This window comes from Hemitrygon akajei, chromosome 4, assembly GCF_048418815.1.
Source record: "Hemitrygon akajei chromosome 4, sHemAka1.3, whole genome shotgun sequence".
Lineage (NCBI taxonomy): Eukaryota > Metazoa > Chordata > Chondrichthyes > Myliobatiformes > Dasyatidae > Hemitrygon > Hemitrygon akajei.
Genome location: NC_133127.1, coordinates 67,928,614 through 67,952,678, shown reverse-complemented (window position 1 = coordinate 67,952,678; position 24,065 = coordinate 67,928,614). Strand labels below are relative to the sequence as shown.

At 37.5% G+C, this 24,065-nt stretch overlaps 1 protein-coding gene across 7 annotated transcripts in view; it reads left to right on the top strand.

Moving 5' to 3' along the window:
* Positions 1 to 14,514, top strand: part of LOC140726422 (la-related protein 1B-like) — a 68,721-nt gene extending 54,207 nt beyond the window's left edge. For 5 of the 7 annotated variants that reach the window (XM_073042792.1, XM_073042791.1, XM_073042790.1 and 2 more), the window contains exons 14-20: positions 400 to 608; positions 2,045 to 2,151; positions 2,903 to 3,063; positions 5,635 to 5,779; positions 9,871 to 9,980; positions 10,219 to 10,346; positions 12,451 to 14,514. In XM_073042792.1, coding sequence (XP_072898893.1) covers positions 400 to 608; positions 2,045 to 2,151; positions 2,903 to 3,063; positions 5,635 to 5,779; positions 9,871 to 9,980; positions 10,219 to 10,346; positions 12,451 to 12,693 — 1,103 coding nt within the window. In that variant the 3' untranslated portion in view covers positions 12,694 to 14,514. The remainder of the gene's footprint in view (positions 1 to 399; positions 609 to 2,044; positions 2,152 to 2,902; positions 3,064 to 5,634; positions 5,780 to 9,870; positions 9,981 to 10,218; positions 10,347 to 12,450) is intronic. The other 2 variants (XM_073042796.1, XM_073042795.1) reach the window with 2 other exon arrangements.
* The last annotated feature ends 9,551 nt before the right edge of the window (positions 14,515 to 24,065 follow it).

Genomic DNA, 24,065 nt, shown 5'->3' with positions numbered 1-24,065 from the left:
TGTTATCAAAAGCAGTATCTTAAATGTCTTTTAAATTTCCCCTTAATATTCTGTTCAGACAAATAAATTTTCTATTTTTTCCAGTCTTTCCACATTGTATCTTTCTCTAAGTCTCTTCGTTTACTAAATCATATTTTCTTAAATTATCAGCAATTTTAATAAAATAAGCATAGCTGTTTACCTACTGTGAGTCAATTTATGAATCCATGATTCTGGCCAAATTTTCTTCTTGTATTTTTTTTTGTCTTGATTGCATCCTTGCTGTGAATTCGAGGGTATTTACCTTTTTTATTAATGCAGTTTGCCATTGAAGGCTAGTTCACTTTAGGCTTAATATAAGAGTTTGACTATGCATTAAAACAAAGATATTTAACAGACCCAAATCTTGACATGTCTTAGATTATGCTGAAGAATTAGCCAACAAGCTGTTTGGTGTTCCAGAGCCACCAGCTTCAAATCTCGCCCGCTCTCTGCCTACTACTGTACCAGAGTCACCAGTATGTTCTGCCAGGACGCCAAGGACACCACGTACACCTAGGCTACAAGATCCTAATAAAACTCCACGTTTCTATCCTGTTGTGAAAGAAGGACGGCCATTGGATATTGAGGTATAATTTTTTTTAATCTTGTGTGGAAGGATAAATTATTTTAAATCATGTATTACATTTTTTACCCTGTATTCTATTTGTATTTGCATGGTATGGTGAGGTTATCTTAATCAATTGGTTACTCAATTAAATTAATAGAAAAATACCAATTATGATTTTGGTTTTTATTTGGATTATACCAAGTACCTGATTTTTATTTAAATATGTAGAATTATTATCCAGTGGAAAACATTTCTTAATAATCTACTATTGCTGAGAGTTGTGGAGTCCTGGGTCTGGACTAGAGTTATGTAGTACCTCATTTTGAGGGGAATTCTCTTTCATTCTGCTTGCTTTAGATTTTCTCTGTCTTTTACCATCCATGTTTTTCCATTTTTGTCCTCTTTGATAAGTATTTGCAAAATAATTTCAAATATTTAAAAAAAAATCATTTGTGAATGAGTTTTTCACTAAGCTCACAGAAAAAGGGTAACATGGTCACTTTGAGTCAGTTTTATCATCACTGGCATTTGTCAGTGTCAATGTTGTGAAATTATTTGCTTTGCAGCAGTTACTAGAAGATAGAGCAGTACAGTACAGGCCTTCGGCCCACAATGTTGTGCCGACCTTTTAACTTACTCCAAGTATGTTCCTGCCAGAATTTTATAGGCCTGCAACATTACCTCATGCTTCTGGAACTCAGATGCCTGCTTGTTGAAGGGCAACACATATGCCAACTTATCCACCCTGTCAACTTGAGGGGCAACTTTAAGGGATATATGGATCTCTCTATTCCTCTACACTGCCAAGAATCCTGCCATTAATGCTATTCTCTGCTTTCAAAATCGACCTGCCAAAGTGTATCACTTCACACTTTTCCAGATTGAAGTCCATCTGCCAATCCTGTCAATGTCTAATCTGCGACAACCTTCTACAGTATCCACAATACCGCCAACCTTCATGTCCTCTGCAAACATACTAACCTACTCTTCCGTTTCATCATCTAAGTCATTTAAGTTAAAATAGAAATGGTAAAACAAAGTAGTGAGGTAGTGTTCATGGGTTCATGTACTGTTAAGAAATCTGATGGTAGAAGGGAAGAAGCTGATCCTAAAATGGTGAATGTGTATCTTCAGGCTTCTGTACCACCTCCGTAATGGTAGCAATGATAAGAAGGCATATCCTGGACATCAGAGTAGTAAATGCTTTTATACTGAAACATGTTTACTGTAGGATATATTTTATTGCTTTACCGTTGTATCCATTTGGCGCAATAGTAATCTTGCATTACATGCCTATTTAACCTCATAATCTCTCTACCTCAAGCCCTTAATGACATCACAGTGATTCGACCCAAATACATAATGCGAATGTGTACACTGAGGGTTAACTACAACTTACTGAGGCAGGAACTAAGATATTGGTAGTATTTATCTTAAAGCTGATTGTTGTTACAGACACCAAGGAAACGAAAGACACGACATAGTTCCAATCCTCCACTTGAATGCCATATTGGTTGGGTTATGGATTCTAAAGAACACAGACCACGGACATCATCTGTTAGGTAAATGCTTTTGTTGATAGATTTAATAAATATCTTCATTTAAAAGTGGTAGGTGCATAATAGGATTGTAAAGCAATGAAAGTCTGAAGCATTTGTTAATGGCAGTCTTTTAGATTGATACTGTTCTTCAAATTTTGTGTAATTGAAATACTTTATTTAACAATAGTTGTTATTTAGTGACAAATACAAAAATTTACTGCTGCTTGTGTGGAAAATTTAGTCCTATGTTGTAAAAGTAATTATAAAAATTTGTAATTATTCTATCCATTGCAAAAGAAAATTCACTTGGCAGAATTTTTTCTTTACTCTGCCTGGAAATGGAAATTTTCAATTATCTTTAATCAATAAGTGTAATTGTAATTTTTTAAAAACATTTTTGATATAACAAGTGTTTAGCACAAAACAGAAATTTTATCACTTAATATAGGGAAGTATGAAAGAACTGGCTGCAGACACAGGAAAATATGGAGCTTTAGGCCCTGGCAGGCAAAGCATGCCGTAGTACCATAATGTTTATTTTTTTAATTGAGGCAAATGGTTTTGTGCTCTGTTCTGAATCTACTTTCCACAAATGTTCTGGGTTACCTTATACTGTATTTGTGACTAGTTTCTAGTGAATTGCAGTGGAAAAAACATGTCTAAGGAGCAGAAAGTGGAAAAATACTAATTAACAAGCCATATGAAATAGTGGGGGACACCAGTTTTAAAGGAAAAAGTGCATGTCTAATTTTGTGGCTTTTTTTTTGTTTAGTAGCTCAAATGCCAGTCCTTCAGAAGGCACACCATTTGTTGGAAGTTATGGCTGCACACCCAACTCACTGCCTAAGTTCCAGCATCCATCACACGAGCTTTTGAGAGAGAATGGCTTCACCCAACAAGTTTACCATAAGTATCGTCGGAGATGTTTAAATGGTGAGCGTGCTTCCGTTATTTTCAAATGATAGTTGAATATTAGAGACTTACTTGGGAAGAAAGGAAGTTATTTGGCAAATAGAGCCATTGCTGTTAATGCAAGTGCATATGGGTTTTTTTCCAATTTTGGGTAACTTTGATATTAATCTTAACTAGGAAATGAACTTCTGCTGTACAACTGAAAAATAGAGATATAAATGTATTATCATTTTGATTTGTATTATTGGGAATTTTGAGTGGTGACATGAACCTGTTTTCTAAACACCACCGATTTTTTTTTTTGAGAATGGGTCAGTTAGGGTCTTGTTGTTCTATATGTCCTTTGCTGATTTAGAACTCCAGTGTTTCACACACCGGAAAGTAAATGAAGAAGGATCAGATCCATATTTTTATTACTTTAAGAGACTAATGTGATTGTATAATTCAGAATTTTGAAGTTACTGAGTTTTGACAGTTCACAATTCTACTGTCATGGTTTAAAGAAATCATTGCACATGGTGTTTATCACTATTCAATAACTGTTTTATGCACTAGCGTGTATTCATTTTCTCAAACACAAATGCCCACTGCCTTCCTCCATTCTTCTCACTATCCTCCTCTTCATCCCTTGCATCTCATGTTCTCCATCATTTGAGTTTTTGCAAAATTATACAGTGCGAAAAGAGGTTCTTAAGCCTAACTTGTCTTTGTCAACTAAGGTGTTTACCTTTGCAAGTCCCATTTGACTCTGTTAGATCCATATTGTCAAATATTTCCAAATCATGTACTTATCTAACTGTATTTTAAACATTAAAATTGTACCCACCACTACCACTTACTCCAGCTGTTCTCTCTATGTACTCAGCACTCTACATGGAAAAATTTATCCATTAGGGCCTCCTTCTCATCTTAAACCTATGCACCCTAGTTTCAGACTCCCCTAGCCTGGGAAAATTCTGTGATTGTCGTCTACTTTGCTCTTCATGATTTTATAACCTCATCAATTGCCTTCGCTCAGGGAAAACATTCCCAGACTATCAGTCAGTTTTGCCATCCTATCCTTTTCACCACCTACAAGGCACACGCCAAGATGATGAAGAAGTACTCTTGACTGGATGAGGGTAGATCCAATTAATATCAAAGTTTGCCACCATCCAGTCCACTTGATGGGTACCTGTATAATGCATGAAGTGAACATAGAATGTAGCAGTACAGAACAGTACAGGCTGTTCAGCCCTCAATATTGTGCTGACCTTTATACCTACTCCATGATCAAAATAACCTATCCTTCCTATGTAGCCTATAATCTTGCATTTTTCTTTCATCTATTAATGTCTCTAATGTATCAACTTCTAACACCACCCCTGACAGTACATTCGAGGCACTTGTGGTTTTTTTTTAAAGAAGTACCTCTGACATCTCCCCAAAATATTCCTCAATATAATTTAAAAGCATGTCCTCTGGTGTTGGCCACTGCCATCCTTGGAAAAAGGTGTGCATACTGCCCAGTCCATCCCGGGTAAAGCCCTCCCTACCATTGAGCACATCTACATAGAGCGCTTTTGCAGGAAAGCAGCATCTATCATCAATGTCACCACCCTCTCCACCATCCAGGCCATGCTCTCTTTTCACTGCTGCCATCAGGAAGGAAGTACAGGAACCTTGGACCTATACCAGCAGGTTCAGGAACAGCCATCAGGCTCTTGAACCAGAATACTGAACTGATTCCATAACCTATGGACTTACTTTCAAGGACTCAATAACTTGTGTTCTCACTGTCTGTCTATTATTTTTATATCTTTCTTTTTCATTCAGTACTGTGCAGAAGTCTTGGGGTGGGGGTGTGTGTGTGTGTGTGTGTGTATGTGTATATATATATATATAGCTAGTTGCCTAAGACTTTCTGCACAGTACTGTAGTATTTGTATGTATTGCACTGTACTATGCTGCCACAAAAAAAAATTCATGATGTATGTGAGTGATGATAAACCTGATTCTGATGTGGGTCTCTGTTGTAGACTATGAATGGGAGGGAGAGAGTGTGGGAAGCACTAGAGAGACCTGTAATAATCACTAAACCAATTGTTTGGAATCAAATGACTTTGCCCTGGTATCTCAACAGTGTGTGCCTGCTCCCTCACACTGACACTCCTTCTCAGTCACCTGTTCTACGGTACCGTTATTAGCACAGTCTGTTTTCTTTTGCACGTTGGTTGTTCGTCTTCGTGTGCAATTTTTCATTGATTCTGTTGTTTGTATTTACTGTGAATGCCCGCAGGAAAATGAATCCCAGAGTGGTATCTGGTGACATGTATGTACTTTGATAATGAATTTACTTCGAACCTTGGGCTTAGTTCTCTAGATCCCGAAAAAAGGTTGTCTTCTGAATCCAAGCAATGTAAGATAAAATGTCTGAAAATGGCAAAATAAGTATTCTATTAGCTACTTCATATTTCAGTCAAATGTAAGAAAAAAAATGTGGCTCTGCATTTGAGGTTACAGTTGAACTTGGGTCAAGAATGCCAGCATTTTTCTAGGTTTTTTCAGAATATTTTTAAAATGATATAAGTTTCATTGCATCTTGTTTTTCAGAGAGGAAGCGATTGGGAATTGGGCAGTCCCAGGAAATGAACACACTGTTCCGTTTCTGGTCCTTTTTCCTCAGAGATCACTTCAACAGGAAAATGTATGAAGAATTTAAGCAGTTGTCTCTTGAGGATGCAAAAGACAATTACAGGTATAATAATTAATAGTCACAAATTCAGTCTGCAGTAAGGAACAGCAGTTCTTCCTGATTCAAATCAAAATGGAGATTTTAATCCTTCCATCACAACAATTTGGAGTTATAGGGCACATTTAATGGACTGATTCACTGGTTTAGTTTACAGCAGAGTCTTAACACCAAGATCAGATCCGAGGAGGGGATAAATTGCACTGAAAGATTAGAGTTCATTAAAGACCAAAGTAGCAGAATTAGGCTATTTAACCCACGAAGTCTGCTCTGCCATTCCATCTTGATAGATTTATTATCCCTCTCAACTTCATTCTTCTTTTTCCCCAGAAACTTTGATGTCCTGACAAATAAAGAAACTCCTCTTTAAATATACCCAATTTACTTGGCACCTATTCATCTGTGGCCATGAATTCCACAAATTCACCCTCTGGCTAAAGAAATTCGTCCTCATCTCCATTCTAAATGGACATCCCTCTATTCTGAGGCTGTACCCTCTGGCCTAGACTTCCCTACTAAAGGAAACATCCCCTCCACATCCATTCTGTCCAGGCCTATCAATAAGATCTCCCTTCTTTTCCCCCCACCCTCACTAAAGGCCCACAGCCATCAAATACTCTTCATGTGTTAACCCTTTCACTTCCAGAGTAAGTCTTATGAACCTCCTCTGGATCCTCTCCAATGCCAGCACATCTTTTCTTAGATAGGTGCCCAAAACTGCTCCCAATACTCTCAAGTGCAGTCTGACCAGCATTATATCTTTGATTTTATATTCTAGTCCTCTCAAAATGAATGCAAGCATTGCATTTTCCATCCTTAACTGACACAACCTGCTAGAATTCTGCAGCAAGATTCCCTTTGCACATTTTTTTTCTCCATTTGGTTAGAAAATAGTCTATACTTCTATTTCTTCTGCCAAAGTGCATGACCATAGACTTCACTACATTGTATAGCATCTGCCACTTCATTGCCCAATCCTCCCAATCTGCCCTGCAGGGCTCTTTTGCAGACTCTTTGCTTCCTCAACACTACCTGCCCCTCCACCCATTTTCATATAATCCATAAATTTGGCCACAAAGTCATCTATTCCATCGTCCAAATCATTGACATGTGACTTGAAAATAAACAATCAGAACTCCAACCCCTGCGGAACATCACTAGTCTTTGGCAGCCAACCACAAAGGCCCTATTTATTCTCGTGATTCCCCATTACTTATAAAAGGGAATCATGGGGCTTAAGTATGAGCATAATCTTTCAGGGAGCATAAAGCCTGACTATAAAACTTCATAGATGTGTGAAGAAAAAGAAAATTAATGAAGACTTGACCTCTTGTTTTATGATAGGGAGCATGGAAGTGGCAGACAAATTGAATACGTTACAAAAGAGGATACAAATAACCTCCCAATAAGAATTGGGAAACGTAAGATTTAGTGAAATGGAGGGACTGAAGAAATTCAGGGTGAGTGGGGAATTAAGAGTTAAGGAAATTGATAGGATTGAAGACTGATAAGTCCGTAGAGGAAGAGTACTAATAAAAATAGCAGTATACGTCATTGATGCATTGATGGTCACTTTCCAGTGTTCATTGGACTGGATTAGTCCTTGTGGATTGTAGTGTAACTACTATAACCTCATAATCTGGAGTGGGTGGTATGAGGTGAGCAGAAAGTAGGGAAATCCAGACATTGATAGTGGGGAATGCTAGAGTCTACTACTAATTGTGTATCAGTGTTTGCGGCCATGACAAGATTGATTAGTCAGATCCTGACAAATTTATTGGAAGCTTTGGGATATGTAGATAAAATTGGATATTGTGTATTGGAGTTTCAGAACATTGTTGACAAGGTCTCATACAGTAATGGGGAGCAAAGGTAAAGCACATGAAAATAATAGATGGAAAGCTGGTTGCCAGATGAGAAAAACAGGGGAATAAACAGGGCTCTTGATTGGCAGGTAGTGACCAGAGGCATGCTGCAGGGTAAAATATCTTGGACATAGCTATTTAGAATATATTTAAATATGTTGTGTGTGTGTGTGCATAGAGACATACAAATTAAATACAGTGCATTCCAGTTAATTGAGCCATCGGCTAATCGGGCAGTTGCTTATTTGGGACGAACAAAGAATAAAAGCCAATCAATATTCCCTTTGTTTATTTGCATCACCATGCCGCTTAATTGGGACAGGAGACTGAATGAACAGTTTCTAACTAGCGTCTGACTCATTCACGTGTGGCTGTTAGACACTACACCATGCTTACAGCAGTTTTTAAGTAGAGTTAGTTGTGTGTTTATGTTCAAAATGCAGTGATTTTTGTCACTGATACAATTCAGTGAGAAATGACCAGTAAGACAATTGAGGATTGTTTTGCATTCAGAAGCCAGAAATGGCTGGAGTGAAAATGATACTATTTCACTACTTCAAGTTGGGAACCATTTTTTTTTAAATTGAAGTTGTCAACAATCATGTTGAATGTTATAATAACAATGAAGATTTGGAAGATGCAATTGTCGAAAATTAAAGCATTTCATTATCTATTCTAGGTCACTTATAATCAATCAAAAGAACATGCCAGCCTAATTCCTCTATATATAACTGCAGGAAACTAATACACAGTTTTATAGTACTGTAGTAGTTTAACAGTGTTCTAATTTGTTCTATATTTCATTTAAATACATGTTTTTTTATTTAGTTAAATACATGATTTGTTATTTAGTTTGTCTTTTTATACCTTTGTAACTCTTTCCATAAAACTTCAGAAAATTGTGTCAGCCACTAAAATGGACCAAAATGTACTGATCCCAGTGTGTCTTAATTAACTGGAATCCACTCTACTGCCAAATTTACAATAACATAAGGCTGCTTATGAGTGTGAGCTGTGAGAAGAGTTGTGTGATTTGGAAAGGTTTACTGAGTGGGCAAATGCAGAGTCAATAATAATGTATTCTGGTTAAATGTAAGGTCATCCACTTTGGTGGCAAAAATGAAAGCCAATTATTATTTGGGCAGTAAATTAGGAATTGGGGTGAAAGAAGTCCTTTGTTCCTCAATCCGTGAGAGTAAGTATGTAGGTGCAGCAGGTGAATGAAAGGCAAATGATGTAATGGTCTTCATAGCAGGAGATGATCAGTACAGGAACATTTGTATAGGGCCTTGGTGTCCATGCCTTGAGCATTGTATGCAGTTGTGATTTCTTATTTAGATAAGGATGTTTTTGCTATGGAGAAGCTTCACCAGGCTGATTCCCAGAATGGCGGGATTGACATTGTAGAGAAATTGAGACAGTTTGCTGTAGTTTAGAAGAATGAGAGCTGACCTCTTTGAATCAGGTACAGGGTACTGATTGTGGATGGTCGGCACTTGTAGTACTGAATGGTGAAGCAGGCTCAAAAAACCCACTTTTGCTCCTATGTTTATATGTTTCTATATAGCCATATAACTTTTTAACTTGTATGCATTGTCTGTTTCCTTCTGTCTGCAATTCATCACTTGGAAAATGGTTAGCAGTCATGGAAAAATATGTATGGAAGTCTATTTGTCTTGATAGATAATAAAACAGGTTCATACTCAGCTGGATGTAGAGGAGGTCTTTGTGAATTTATAACAGTTTCTCCTTCAGTTCTTGGGGATATAACTTTCATAAGACCAAGTAATGATTGTGGGAAAAATTCAAATAGTTGTGTAGAGAAATTATGAAATTTCACTGGACTAGGCTAATGAAGTTGAAGAAATTTACAGCTTTAGTGCAAGTGGTATGTTAAAGTTACTAGCTGGGAAACCTAAATCCAGTGCATTGTTCAAACCTAAATACTTGAGGCATCAGAGGTATTATCAAGAGATTTCTGTTGCACTGGCAATTTATTTTGTTTAGTTGCTTTTCCTTTACCCATGCAGTTTTTATTCAGTGAGTTGCCACTCTGTCATATAGAGTCAAAATATGCAGTTGCAAGGTTTGTTTTGTTTCTGGAGTTTGATCTTTTCAAAGAGTTCTGTCCAAAATAATGCAACACCTTTCATCGTCCATGCTGTTTAAATTATAACTTGCAAACACTTGAAATGTTCAACCTGTTTATCTACAGTGATATTCTTTTTCCAGGTATGGGTTAGAATGCCTGTTTAGATTCTACAGCTATGGTCTAGAGAAAAGATTCCGGTATGACATATTCAAAGACTTCCAGGAAGAAACAATAAAAGACTATGAAGCAGGTAACCCATGTTCTAAAGAAATAAGCTTACAAATAAGCCAAAAATAAATAACGAATTTGGAGGATCTATAGATATACACAATGGAAATATTGTGTTTAGAAACTATTTCATATTATTATGGAAATAAAAATGTGAAGCCTATAACTTCAGCTATTAGTATTTCTTTTAAAAGGTGCATTCTAATAAATAATATAATCTTAGGTATTAATATTCTGACTTTTGGGTGTCTTTGATTTAGGTCAGCTTTATGGATTGGAAAAATTCTGGGCTTTTCTCAAGTACACACAAACTAAGCATTTACCAATTGACCACAAACTTCAAGAGTACCTTAGCAATTTCAAGCGGCTTGAGGACTTCAGAGTTGATGTGAGTTTTCTGGTATTTTCTTTGTTACATGGTTGTTAGAGAAAGAAATTTGGCAGCTGTTGAATAATTTAAAAAATGCCCACTTTTTATTGTAAATTAATCTGTCCCCCTCAATTCCACATTGATTCCATGGGCTGCTAGAATATACCCATAGTACACTCGGTACCTAGATTGATATCTTGGGCCCCTCCTTACCCAAGGCTTACCAGCGGATTAATGGCAAAGATATGGCAGTCTTGCATGCAGATACAGTGGCATGCAAAAGTTTGGGCACCCTGGTCAACATTTCTGTTACTGTGAATAGCTAAGTGAGAAAAAGATTACCTGATTTCCAAAAGGCATTAAGTTAAAGATGACACATTTCTTTAATATCTTAAGGAAGATTACTTCTTTATTTCCATCTTTTACAGTTTCAAAATAACGGAAAAGGGCCCAAAGCAAAAGCTTGGGCACCCTGCACGGTCAGTACTTAGTAACACCCCCTTTGGCAATATCACAGCTTGTAAATGCTTTCTGTAGCCAGCTAAGAGTCTTTCAATTCCTGTTTGGGGAATTTTTGCCCATTCTTCCTTGCAAAAGGCTTCTTGTTCTGTGAGATTCTTGGGCTGTTTGCATTCACTGCTCTTTTGAGGTCTAACTACAGATTTTCGATGATGTTTAGGTCAGGGGACTGTGAGGACCATGGCAAAACCTTTAGCTTGCACCTCTTGAGGTAGTCCATTGTGGATTTTGAGGTGTGTTTAGGATCACTATCCTCTTTTCATCTTCAGCTTTTTCACAGACTGTGTGATGTTTGCTTCCAGAATTTGCTGGTATTTAATTGAATTCATTCTTCCCTCTACCAGTGAAATGTTCCCCATGCCACTGGCTGCAACACAAGCCCAAAGCATGATCAATCCACCCCTGTGCTGAACAGTTGGAGAGGTGTTCTTTTGAAATTCTGCACCCTTTTTTCCCAAACATACCCTTGCTCATTGCGGCCAAAAATTCTATTTTAACTTCATCAGTCCACAGGACTTGTTTCTAAAATGCATCAGGGTTGTTTAGATGTTCTTTTGCAAACTTCTGACACTGAATTTTGTGTTGAGGATGCAGGAAAGGTTTTCTTCTGATGACTCTTCCATGAAGTTCATATTTGTGCAGGTGTTGCTGCACAGTAGAACAGTGCACCACCACTCCAGAGTCTGCTAAATCTTCCTGAAGGCCTTTTGCAGTCAAAAGGGGGGGTTTTGATTTGCCTGTCTAGCAATCCAACAAGCAGTTCTCTGGGAAAGTTTACTTGGTCTTCCAGACCTCAGCTTGACCTCCACCATTCCTGTTAACTGCCATTTCTTAATTACATTATGAACTAAAGAAACAGCTACCTGAAAATGCTTTGCTATCTTCTTATAGCCTTCTCCTGCTTTGTGAGCATCATTTCTTTTAATTTTCAGAGTGCTAGGCAGCTGCTTAGAGGAGCCCATGGCTGCTGATTGTTGGGACAAGGTTTGAGGAGTCAGGGTATTTATAAAGCTTTGAAATTTGCATCACCTCCGTTTCCTAATGATGATTGTGAACAAGCCATAACCTTAACAAGCTATTTAAGGTCTGAAACCTTGGTAAAAGTTGTCTGAGAGCTCAAATCTCTTGGGGTGCCCAAACTATAGCATGGTGCTCTTTTCCTTTTTCCCCACTCTAAAATTGTACAAAACAAAAATAATACACTAATCTTGCTTAAAATGTTGAAAAGAATGTTTCATCTCTTCTCTCTCCTTCCTTCCCCCCCCCCCCCAAAAAACCAAATCTGTGTAAACTTGATAACCTTGTTCAGCAGGCAGAATAATGTTGGAGTCCTAATTCTGAACTATTTCAGTCATATTGCTTGGTCTTACTTGTTTCCAGTAGGTTAATTATCACTTACTATCTTATCAGAGTCTGGTTGATATTTATCCACAATTTTCCCCTAAGATTCTCTGTGACTCCAGCACTTTAGTACAGTCTGATCTATTTAAATGGGTTGACTGCTTGCTGTATTCAGCTGAAATGTGCTTTTTAATTTTCTGCTTTTCAGGGCATAGTTAATTCTACTTACAACTTGTTAATGACATTGCTATTTATTTCTTAGCCTCCATTTGGTGATGAGGTTGGTCGAAAGCGACGTTCTTCTGGAACTGATGAGAGTGGTCGCAGAAGACATCTATCAAACTCTTCAAGTAAATCAGTAAATGCTGCTAAGCCCTTACTCACCAGTCAGCCTCAGGTCTCAACAAACCCTTCCAAGTGGGATGCATCTTCTGGGAAATCTGAGAATAGGAGCCAGAGTACTGCTGCCATGACTACCACTAATCTTGAAACACCTGAGAAATAGACTTTCTGTGTCACATCTCCCTGCTTCTACAAATCACATCAGTATTTTAAGCTCAAGGACCTTGTTCAGTTTTTTTCAGACTGCCTCAATGAAAAAAAACTTGAAAATATTCATTTTACTTTCAGTTTTGGGGGGGTGGGGAAACCTACTAAGTCTGTTTCTTTTGAGCTTTCAGCAAGCTGTTTTGAGGGAGGGGAGCTTGGAATTCTTAAAATTTGTTACTCCCCTCACTTTGATTTCCAAGATGACCTTGAGCTACTGTTTACAGAAACGCATTCCTGCAAATATGCAAAAATTACACATTTGAATTTTGGGATGCCTTAGATTTCAATGAGGATTTCTCATACTTCTTAAAGAAGAAAATTTTATTTTTTAGTCCATTACCATAGTGCTTTTGCAGCCAGTTCCTCCTATAATTATTATTAATTATATATGCCTATATCAAAGTACAAATTTATTGCTGGGATGTATACAATTGAATTTAGGTAGATAGAAAAAAAATCTGGAAATTAAGCTTGCATCCAAGATGATATGACCAGGGCTGCAACATAATTTAATAACTTAATTAACAGTGTTGAAAATGGTTGTGCATCATCCTGGATGCAGTGTGTTCTAGTTTTGAAGCAGATGGTTACATAGTTACTGACAATTTAGCGGAGATTGTTACAAATGATTCATATAGACGGAATTGTTTGGGCTTGAATGAAAGCAGAACTAAGGAATATGCGGCTTTTTTTAAATGGTCTTTGAATCACTAATACCTTGCACTGCTTAAGATACCTACTGCATCTTGATAGACAGGTCAAGATAAAATTGCAGATTCTCATTTCAGGAGGTACTATGTGGCTTGGGAGAGGTGGTGTGGTTTTGTTTCATCACTTTATGCTTATAGTGTGCTTTCAGTGAAGCACTACAATTGATTTGTAATTTTCTAATCCTGTTCTATTGTTGTAAAATGTTCAAATTTTTGTGGAAAATTTACAAAAAAAGTGCTCATTTACTGAAGTGATTTTGTTTAATTTTGCTCTTAAGAATTATTAAGACAGTGACATTATTTTAAATTATACTTAGCAAGATGGTTGTGGGCTGCTGGTTTATTTTGAAACGTATTCACATCTGTGAAAATTACTGGAAAATCTTCAAAATTTGACATGTATTTTAAATGTATGCTATTAGGAATAGTATCCTAATACATCCAGTGAAAACAATCTATTGGTCTTCCTATCTGTTCAAACTTGAATATAGGAAAATCTGAGCAGTACTTTGATTTACTGCTGGTAATCAGAGGGCTAGAATGAACAGTAGCAGTGTGGAATCCACATAATTACCATTTATAAATATGCTACAGCTGTACATGTTTTAATTTACTGAAATATCACACACATACCTTAATGTATAATCTAGGCTTAAACCCAGCTGAATGGAGTAATTGTAAAATACTTAGGTGAAAGATTGTATATACCATTCAAAGTAATCAGTTTAGAATATTTACCTAATTTTTTCATCTAATGAAATAAGTGTGCACATCTAGCATTAGCGTGTGTAATTGTGGCAATCTTCCCAACTTTTATAAAAATGCATATAAAAACAAACAAAATGAATCAGAAAATATAACTGGTTGCACTGTGATTCTTTGGAGATTTGTTTCAATGAGGAAGCTTGGCAATGCCTAAGTTTTGCCAGTGAAAACATGGCTGAGTTTTAAAAATGTAAAATGCATATACCACTTTTCTTTATTTGAATGTATTGCTTTCACATTGTTTTAACATCCCTGCCCCTTTTTAAAATCTTCCCTTTTGAATTAAAAGCTACAGCAAGTGATTTTTTTGTGTGTGCCAAAGCTCCTCGAACCAGACGCCGGTGGGTGGAAAATGTAACTGTGCCTTGGTTTCTGATTTTTGCTTTCTGATGAGGAATTATTTATGTTTTACTGATGTACCAACAAAATCAGCATATTGAGTTTCCTAGTCACTGTTGCAGTCAGGTAAATGAACAGCAGTATTATGAATGGTATGTATACACAGAAATCTCAACACTTTGGCCATCTTTCATAAGTCTACAGGTTTCGACAACTATCAGGTTTAATTGATGTGTGTATTTTTTTAAATTTCCTGACATCACATTAATTGTGTCGTTCTACATTTATGTGTGAAGACTTGAAGTGAAAATGCATGCAGTATGGCAAAAATATTCTGGATCTTTTAATAGTTTTGATTTAGCTCACCGAGAACAAATATATCAAATAAGTATGTAGCACATTAAGCTATTAACCTAACAACTTGCTACATTTTACATATATTAGAGCATCACTTGTACATATAACAAATGACTTGAACATGTATATACAAATCATTACCTGCTGTTTTGTGTATTTCATTTTATTGTTTTAAGAATTTATAAAATTTACAATGTAAAACCATATCTAAATGCACAAATCTAGTGCACAATTTTTTTAATTGCAAGTTTTATTTTGATTAGGTTAAATTCTCTATAATAGTCTTCAATGCATTACAGAAGAATTAATTGCTTTTTGGAAGAAGATCTCATTTGCAACACTGCTCTTGTTTCTAGTGTCCAAGCTATTGAGTTATGGTGTATTTAATGAGTTTTACAGTTTGTATATGTCCTTAAAAGCTGTGTTGTTGATTAACTGTTCAAAATGGGTGGATTTAAAGTAAATTGACCAAGAACAGGGTAAAACCAGACTTCTCCAAATCCAAATTCCTAGGGTCAGAAACTTCAAACAGGATATGTCAATGCACAGAAAGGACTGAGTTAACCACTTGAAGATGAAAGTGGTAACGGACTTTTGGATTACCCCTAATTTTGTGGACTATTTTTGTCCTTTTACGGACATAGACCTAATCCTTCTATCCAGGCTATTTTCCCTTTTCATTTGTTTTTTAATATTTTGAGAATTTTAGTTGCACATTGAATCTTTCAGGAAAATTTTCTTACACTCAATTGTAACCATTGCATCAAAATTTAAAATGGGTACAGGACAATTTCAAAAATAAAGCATTATTTCCAATTACCAAAGCCTGAATGCATATTTCAGGGTATGGCTAAAACCACATTTTCTTTTTGTTGCAATAAAAAGGAAAATATGCCAGTATTACACTCTTGCCCTAGCTGGAAATGACCTAAAATTTGGAATTTCACTCCTCAACAAAAACCTTCATAATCCATTCCACCCCACTTTGAGGCTTAGTAGTAGCTGCCTCTGACAGAAATCCAACTGGGGCAGCACCATAAGTATAATCTGTTATTTTGCAATGAATAGTTCATCCAATTCTCTAAAGATCTCAATGGTCTGGAGAAGTGTAATAGGGCGCTCAGACTGTAGCTTGGCTTCAACTGCCGCACTAAACTATCCAAGATACAAGTCCATTTAATGAGTACTCACCATGATAGTGTAAATGTGTAATGTATTTGGTGTTACCTCTCAAATGGGGCATCATTCCATTTGGGTCATGAGTATTTCTATCTCCAAAATCCTAGGACATATAGGAGTTAGTTCAGTGCACTCTCTGCAGCCATTTAAGATGGTGCATCATCAACTTCCACAATGCAGCAAAGGTAGGGGTTCCCAACCTGAAGTCCATGGACCCCCTCAGATAATGGTATGGCTCCATGGCATACAAAAGGTTGAGAACCCCTGAACTAAGGAATCTTGGGATTGGAAAAAAGAGAAACCATCCATCTCACTTTGATATTTAAATATTCAGCTTCCAATAATTTTAAAAGTCTTTATGACAAAAATCTTTTGCTATCAAAAATCTGGACATGATGTTTATTCAGTCTTTTTGTGAGATCACTGAAAAAAGGACCTTGATCTTAAATGGCTTTTGGGATTTACAATGCAGTGTGCACCTTAACTAATCTTCAGCTGAGAGGTTGAGTACAGCCATCAGCTCCATGTATCTCTGGTACCTGACTGATGGGTTACAATGCCTCTTGGTTCTGCACTAGGTGGATGAGACCCATGGCATAATTCATCACAGCTAGTGAATGCAGTCTTTGAGTTCAGTCTTGACCTGGCAATGTTGTCAAGGAAATTTTGAAGTCTTTGTTAATTTTTATTCAAATAAATTGCTGTTTTTGGAGATCAGTATCGTACGTTCTCAAACAAGAGTTCAACACATTATGCAACAGCAATTTTTAAGGGGTGTAAGAAGCCTGAGTACTGTAAACCAAAAGCAAAATACTGCAGATGCTGGAAATGCTCAGCAGGTAAGGCAAATGTATTAATCTGTCTATGGAAAAAAAGAAAATAGAATTAATTATTCAGAACATTCAAAGTAAAATTGTAAATTGCACAGGAGTGGGGAAAGCCTGTTTTTGTTTTTGTTGATTTTGACAAAATGGTTTTTGTCCTCCACTATTGTATTTCCTAATTTCCTTATAGGATACAATATTTCTGACTTTTTCTCGTTTTCTGCTTTTCTATCCCTACTTCAAAGGATGGGTTAGCAAACAGCCGCTCTGAAGCCCACGATGTCATATTTAATCACACCTTTTCCAACCTGCTCCCAGTAAGGTCTACACTTTTTTCAGTGCATCTATACATTTTATTCAGTTGTGGTCACCTTTAATATTCAACACTGTGTGATTACCATGTGACATGTCTGACCCAACGCCTTCCCCATCCATAACACCGCCACCATTCCCTGCACTCTTCCATCTCCACTAATATTTCCTTTTTTACATTGTTTCTCAAACATACTTACAAGTGGAGAAATTAACTAATTGACCTCCCAATTTTGCATGCAGCATCTCCTCGTCATCCAGGACATGCCTTTTACTCATTACTATACCAGGACCCTGAAGATACTCAGCGTTTTAGGAACAGTTTCTTCCCTTCCACCATCAGATTTCTAAACGGTCCTCAATATTTTGCTTTCTTAGAACCATAGAACAGTACAGGCCCTTCAGCCCTCCATGTTGTGCCGACCCATATAATCCTTTAAAAAAAGTACTAAACCCACACTGCCCCATAACCCTGTATTTTTCTTTCATCCACGTGCCTGTCCAAGAGGCTCTTAAATACCCCTAATGTTTTAGCCTCAACCACCATCCCTGGCAAGTCATTCCAGGCACTCAAAGCCCTCTGTGTGTGTGTGTGTGTGTTTTTTTAAAAAAAACCACAACAACAACAACTTACCCCTGATGTCTCCCCTAAACGTCCCTCCCTTAATTTTGTACATATCCCCTCTGGTGTTTGCTATTGGTGCCCTGGGGAAACAGATACTGACTATCCACCCTATCTATGCCTCTCATAATCTTGTAGACCTCTATCAATTCCCCTCTCATTCTACACTCCAATTGCTGCTGTAAATATACCCTTGGTCTCCATGGTCCTGTACACCAACAAATCCCACCAATTCATCACCATCTGGTAGCAGTTGCTCCTTGAATCAGTTCTAAATAGTCGTCCCTACATTCTGAGGCTGTTCCCTGACACCACCCAGGTCTCAATGCTTACGAAGTGCAAGTAGTATTATACTGCTGACCTTTTAACCTGTGTGGTAAATATATCGTATGCTAAATGTCAATCTTCTGAAATATAGTTTATTATTTGTTAGTTTATTTATGGTAATATTACTTTGTGTTGTGTGTGAGTTATATGTTCTATGTTCTGCTCACCTTGGTCTAAATGAAAGTTTGATTTAGCGCTACACATATATAAGGTTGAATGACAATAACATTGAACTTGAGATCCCACTACTGGAAACGTTCTCCATGTCAACTTCGTCCAGGCCATGGGAAGGTTCTGATGTGAGCCCATCCCAATCTCGTCATCCTCTTGTTCTTCACATATGCATCGAACACCCATAGGTTTTCATTAATCCTATTTACCAAAGCCTTCTCATGCTCCCTTCTTATTGCACTATTTTTTATATTTAATGTAATCGCAGTTTTCTGTGTATTGCACTGTACTGCTGCCACAAAACAACTAATTTTGCGATTAAACCCGGTTCTGATGATCATAACATGACTGCGGGGAAGCCAAACCCAAGGGTGAAGAGAAGGTTCATCAGGATGGTGCTAGAGATTGAATGTTTTAGTTATGAGACTGAATGGCATTATTTTCCTTGGAAGTGTGAAAGCTGAGGGAGTGTCCTTTTAGAAGAATACTATGAGAGGCATTGATCGGGTAGATAAAGGAACTTCGCTATATAAACTATCTCTACAATTCCATGATAGAAATCTGTTTGGTAAGACCATATAGACTAAAAGGTATAGAGGGTGCCTGAGGAAGCATTCATCACTGAAGGTGGGTGAAATATGGAACACAGTGCCTGAGACTAGTCAAACATTTAAGCATTTGACAAAGGAAGCTAATGGCCAAATGCTGGTAAATTGGATTAGCGTAAATAAAACCTGGTCAGTATGAACACATCGTGTCAAAGGACCTGTTTCTATCTACACTGAGATTGTGTGATTGCTTTACAAAATGTCCTTGTTCTGTTCAAAAGGGTGACCCAGAGCTTTCACGTGCTAATCACTTTAATTCTCTATTCCACACTCGAACCTCTCTTGTTGGTCAACACTTGCAAAGTAGATCAATCTAAGTTTTAGGGGACAGCACTTAACCTGCTGACCGCCATGTCAGCTCGACACAAAGCGGATTTCATTCACCACCTCTAAATCTAAATTGCCCTCTTAGCTGCTGGATATCTGTAGGCACTTCTGTCCCAAACAAATGTGCAGGTTGCTAGCGGGTTCAGTGGAAGCACGCAGTTTGGTGGAGATCAAGAGGCTTTTAGATAAATGAATACAAAGGGAATTGAAGAAGAGGACATTTAGTTTAAATTAGTATCAAGATAGGCAAAATGTTGTGGGATGGATTGCTTGAATTATGCTGTAATGTTCTATATTGATCATAAAGGTAGAAAAGGGTTTCTCTTTTGTGATCAAAATTAATATTCTAATGATAAAGATTGTAACAGTAATTTAGTACTTTTTTTAGTGATATTCATCATTTTATTGTCATGATGTGCCATTCAGGTTAAAAAAAAAAGCAACATAAAAATTGGAGATGCTGGAAATCTGAAATAAAAACAATATAATGAAAATACTCAGGTCAGACAGCATTTTTTTGAAGTATAAACAAAGTTAATGTTTGGTGCTTTGGTTCTCCATTTGGTACTGTATTTCTGCTCTTACCAGTCTGCTCAATTGCAACTCATCCCCAATATTTTTTTATTGTCATCCCCAGTAAAACCATTTCTCTTAACTAATGATAACCTTTAGCATGGTACACATCAGTTTCCTTAATTCTAAGGAACTGGCATTTAAAAGTGTATAACACACAATGAATTTAGCTGTTTGCAGATCCTGCTGCATTACACAGAATTTAAACTGTTCAAAACTACAGGAAAATTGGTCCTGCATTCCTCTGATAAACTGTCTTAATATCTCACTCATGTGTTACGAACCCCGTAACTGGGTCACTTACCAGCAAAGATAGAGACGTCCGTTGAAGTCTGATGATACTATTTTTAACAGTTATTTATTAGTAAAAATACACAAAAATAATATCAATGCAAATATACAGATAATATACGTCGTCAATACTAAACTTAAAAGTGCGGGTACAGTAATAATAAGAAATAAGCTCTATCGTTGTCTAGGGGATAATGTAGTCCGATGGAAATATATAGTTTGTTCAGTTCATACAGGCTGCAGCCGTTGGGGACTGCTGTGTTGCAATTGTTGGAGAGAGAGAGAGATTAGGAGAAAAATTTGCCGGCTTTCCTTTATGATTTTGATCCGTCAGGTGTCTCGTTGTCGTGGCCGTTCAAGTGTGACCTCTCCTTTAGCTAAACCATTCTTCCGTAATGAGCCCGCCACCCCGGCAAGGGAGGACGCACACGAGCTCTCACCGGCTTTCACTATAAAACGCTATCACGGGATTTCTAGCGTTTCTCCTGGTGCGTCTAAAGGGGTGTTCCCCCAGACCCCTCTTTTATCCTTACTCATGCGGTCTCAGATGTCTATCAGGTTGGGATGATGCAATCCCTCAACCAGACCACTCTGGTTGTCCCCTGAGGGGTTTCAATGAATAGTACAGTACTCAATACACAATTCCTTCTCCAAGAGACAATGGCAGTTATCAGTGATTCCGTTCCGCTGATGTCAGGACACATTCCAAACCTTGTGTATTCTGGATGTCTCTCTTTCATTTCCTGGGTCTCAGACCCGAAATAATAGCGGTCTTGCGATTCTCAAAAAGGAGGGGGCGACTTTGTACCCTCCAGCCCCTCAGAGTTGCTCCACCTTCATAACACATGTCACTGAGGTCAATTCTCTGCCACTGTTCTACAAATCTCACTGGGTTAGACATCCTCTAACACCATCAAAATCTCCCATCTCTACTCCTCAAAGCCACTATAATCACCGGGTACCTCTAGCTGACTTAAGCCGTTCCTTGAATCTTTCCTCTGAAGATTTTGGTCATTTGTTCCAGAACATCGTCCTCTAGCTCCTTATCAAATTAGATGAACATATGTATCATTAAAGGTGTTATAAAATGTGATTTGTTAAACAAATATCATTGATCATCTACCTAATAGTAACTTGAGAAGACAGTTTGTAAGAGAAAGCCAGGCTTTAACCTCATTTTCCAGTAAACTTAAGCATGACTCATGGGAGCAGAGCAGGACAGTAGATGCTGCTGAGTACTTTCTGTATTCTGTCGTGATGTTAGTTTCCCAGCATCTGTACAGTATTTATTTCTGATTTATGACAGGTGTTTTGTATGCCTTTTTCCAGAGATAAAACTACATTTTGCTCTTAAATATCTTGCCTTCTGCACATCCACTCTAAAACTGCTTGAAATATTAATGAAACATTCTCTTGGCAGTTAATCAAAAAGCTCTCTCAATGGTGATTATAATGAAGGTTTTGTAAATGTTGGGATAAGCATCATGACAAAGATGTTCAAAATATGATCAAAATGAAACCAACAGTTTCTGGCTTTCAGTACTGATCATTTGTTTAAATTTAATCAATCCAGAATTTGGAAAATCTGTTTTTAACTTACTAATGGTAAAACCTAAATCAGAACACAAAATCTATTAGCACTTTCAACATGTATAGGCTAACTAATGGGAACAAATACTCGAGTTTTACAAATGATCTTTGAGGTTCTTTGGTATCCTAAGATACTGTAGTCACTTAGGACAAAATACACTGATTTCCCATATCCCTAGGTGGTGCTGTTGTAGAGTATTTAATATGATGATGTAATCATTGTGTGTTTTGACATTCAGGGCCAATAACAGAGAGCCAGGGACACTCTCGTCATCATCTAGCATGAATTTGCTCTTTTACTGAGGTAATGCTTCTTGTATAGTGTTCTTGTTTCACAACCTTGCTGATGTCTCTCTTACATTTCTGCTCAGTTCTTTTTTTCAAATCTTTAAACTTGATGAATTGAGCGAAAATTAATTTTCTAAAAAGATCAAAGATGCTTCATAGCTAAGCATGGCAGAGCAGAGGCCATCCATTCCCTAAACACAACACTGCAGATTTCTAGGACATTTAACTTAATCCAGCACTGTGAAAGGGTTATTTTGTGAATTTGGCAGACTGAGTTCTGTTGTGTTAGAATTTGGCACCCATGTGTTTGTCTGCTCTGAAAAATGTGAGTGGTGCAAATCTCAACTCAGCCATGTAAATGCGTGCTCTTGGAACTCACAGTGAGTGTGAAATATAAAGATAAGCTCACCAATAACATAAAAGAGGATGCCAAGAAGTTTTTTTCTTCAGATACATTGGAGAGGTGATAATTGGGGACAAAGAAATGACAAACTATTTTGCATCAGTCTTCACTATGGAAGCCCAAAGAGTGTGAACAAAAGGGGCTTTTCTACTTTGGCGTTCGGCAGGGGTCAGTGTTGGGACCACTTCTTTCATGTTATATGTAAACAATTTGGTTGACAGAATTGGTGGCTTTGTAGTCCAGTTTGTGGACAATATGAAGATAGATGGAGGGGCAGTTAGTGTTAAGGAAGCAGGGAGTCTGCAGCAGGGCTTAGTTTAAGAGAATGTGCAAAGTGACAGATGGAATATAGTGTAAGGAAGCATATGGTCATACACTTTGGTAGAAGGAATAAAGGCGTAGTCTATTTTCTAAATGCGGAGCTAATTCAGAAATTGGGTGTAAAAGGACTTGCGAGTCCTTGTACAGGATTTCCTAATGCTTAACTTGCATGTTGAGTCAGTTGTAAGGAAGACAAATGCAATGTTAGCATTCATTTCAAGAGGACTAGAATATAAAAGCAAGAATGTAATGCTGATTAAAACACAAAATGTTGGAGGAAGAATCTCATTTTAAGGACAAGATAGAGTGGATGTGAAGAGGATGTTTCCTATAGTGATACATCACTAACTTTTACATAACAAATATGACAAACTTCCACAGATGCACAGTGGAGAGTACTGGGGTTACATCATTGGCTGGTCTGGAAACACCAATGCCCAAGAATGGAAAAACCTACAAAAAGTGGTGCATTCAGCCCAGTCCATCACAGAAAAAGTCCTCCCCATCACTGAACACGTCTACAAGGAGCACTGCCATCAAGGACCCCCATCATCCAAGCCATTTCTCTTCCTGCTGCTGCCATTGGGTAAGAGATGCAGGAGTATTCGGTCCCACACCACCAGGATGAGGGACAGTTATTACTCCTGAGTCATCAGGCTCCTGAACCAGAGTGGATGACTTCGCTCTTCTCAATAATGAACACAATGGATTTACTTTCAAGGATTCTACAACTCATATTCTCAGTATTATTTACTTATTACAATTATTATTATTTGGTTTTTGTATTTGCACAGTTAGTCTTTAGCACATTGGTTGCTTGTCAGTGTGTGTAGTTTTTCATTGATTCTATTTTATATTTTTTATTTAGATATACAGCACAGAGTAGGCCCTCCAGCCCTTTGAGCTGTGCCACCCCAGCAACGCCTGATTCTACCCAGCCTAATCACGAGACAATTTACCAATTAACCTCCCAACCAATATGTCTTTGGACCGTGGGAGAAAACTGGAACACTCGGAGAAAATCCATGGGGAGGACGTATAGACTCCTCACAGATGATGCCGGAATTGAACTCTGAACTCTGACATACTGATCTGTAATACTGTCATGATAACTGCTATGCTACTGGGGCACCCTTTGTGTTTCATTGTCCTACTGTGAAGGCCTGCAAGAAAATTAATCTGGGGTAGGTTATGGTACATCTATGTACTTTGATAATAAATTTACTTTGAACTTTGAAATTTTAGTGAGAGGACTCTAGGACCAGAGAACACGGACTTAATTACAAGAACATCTTGCTGACCTGCCCCATGCACAAACAAC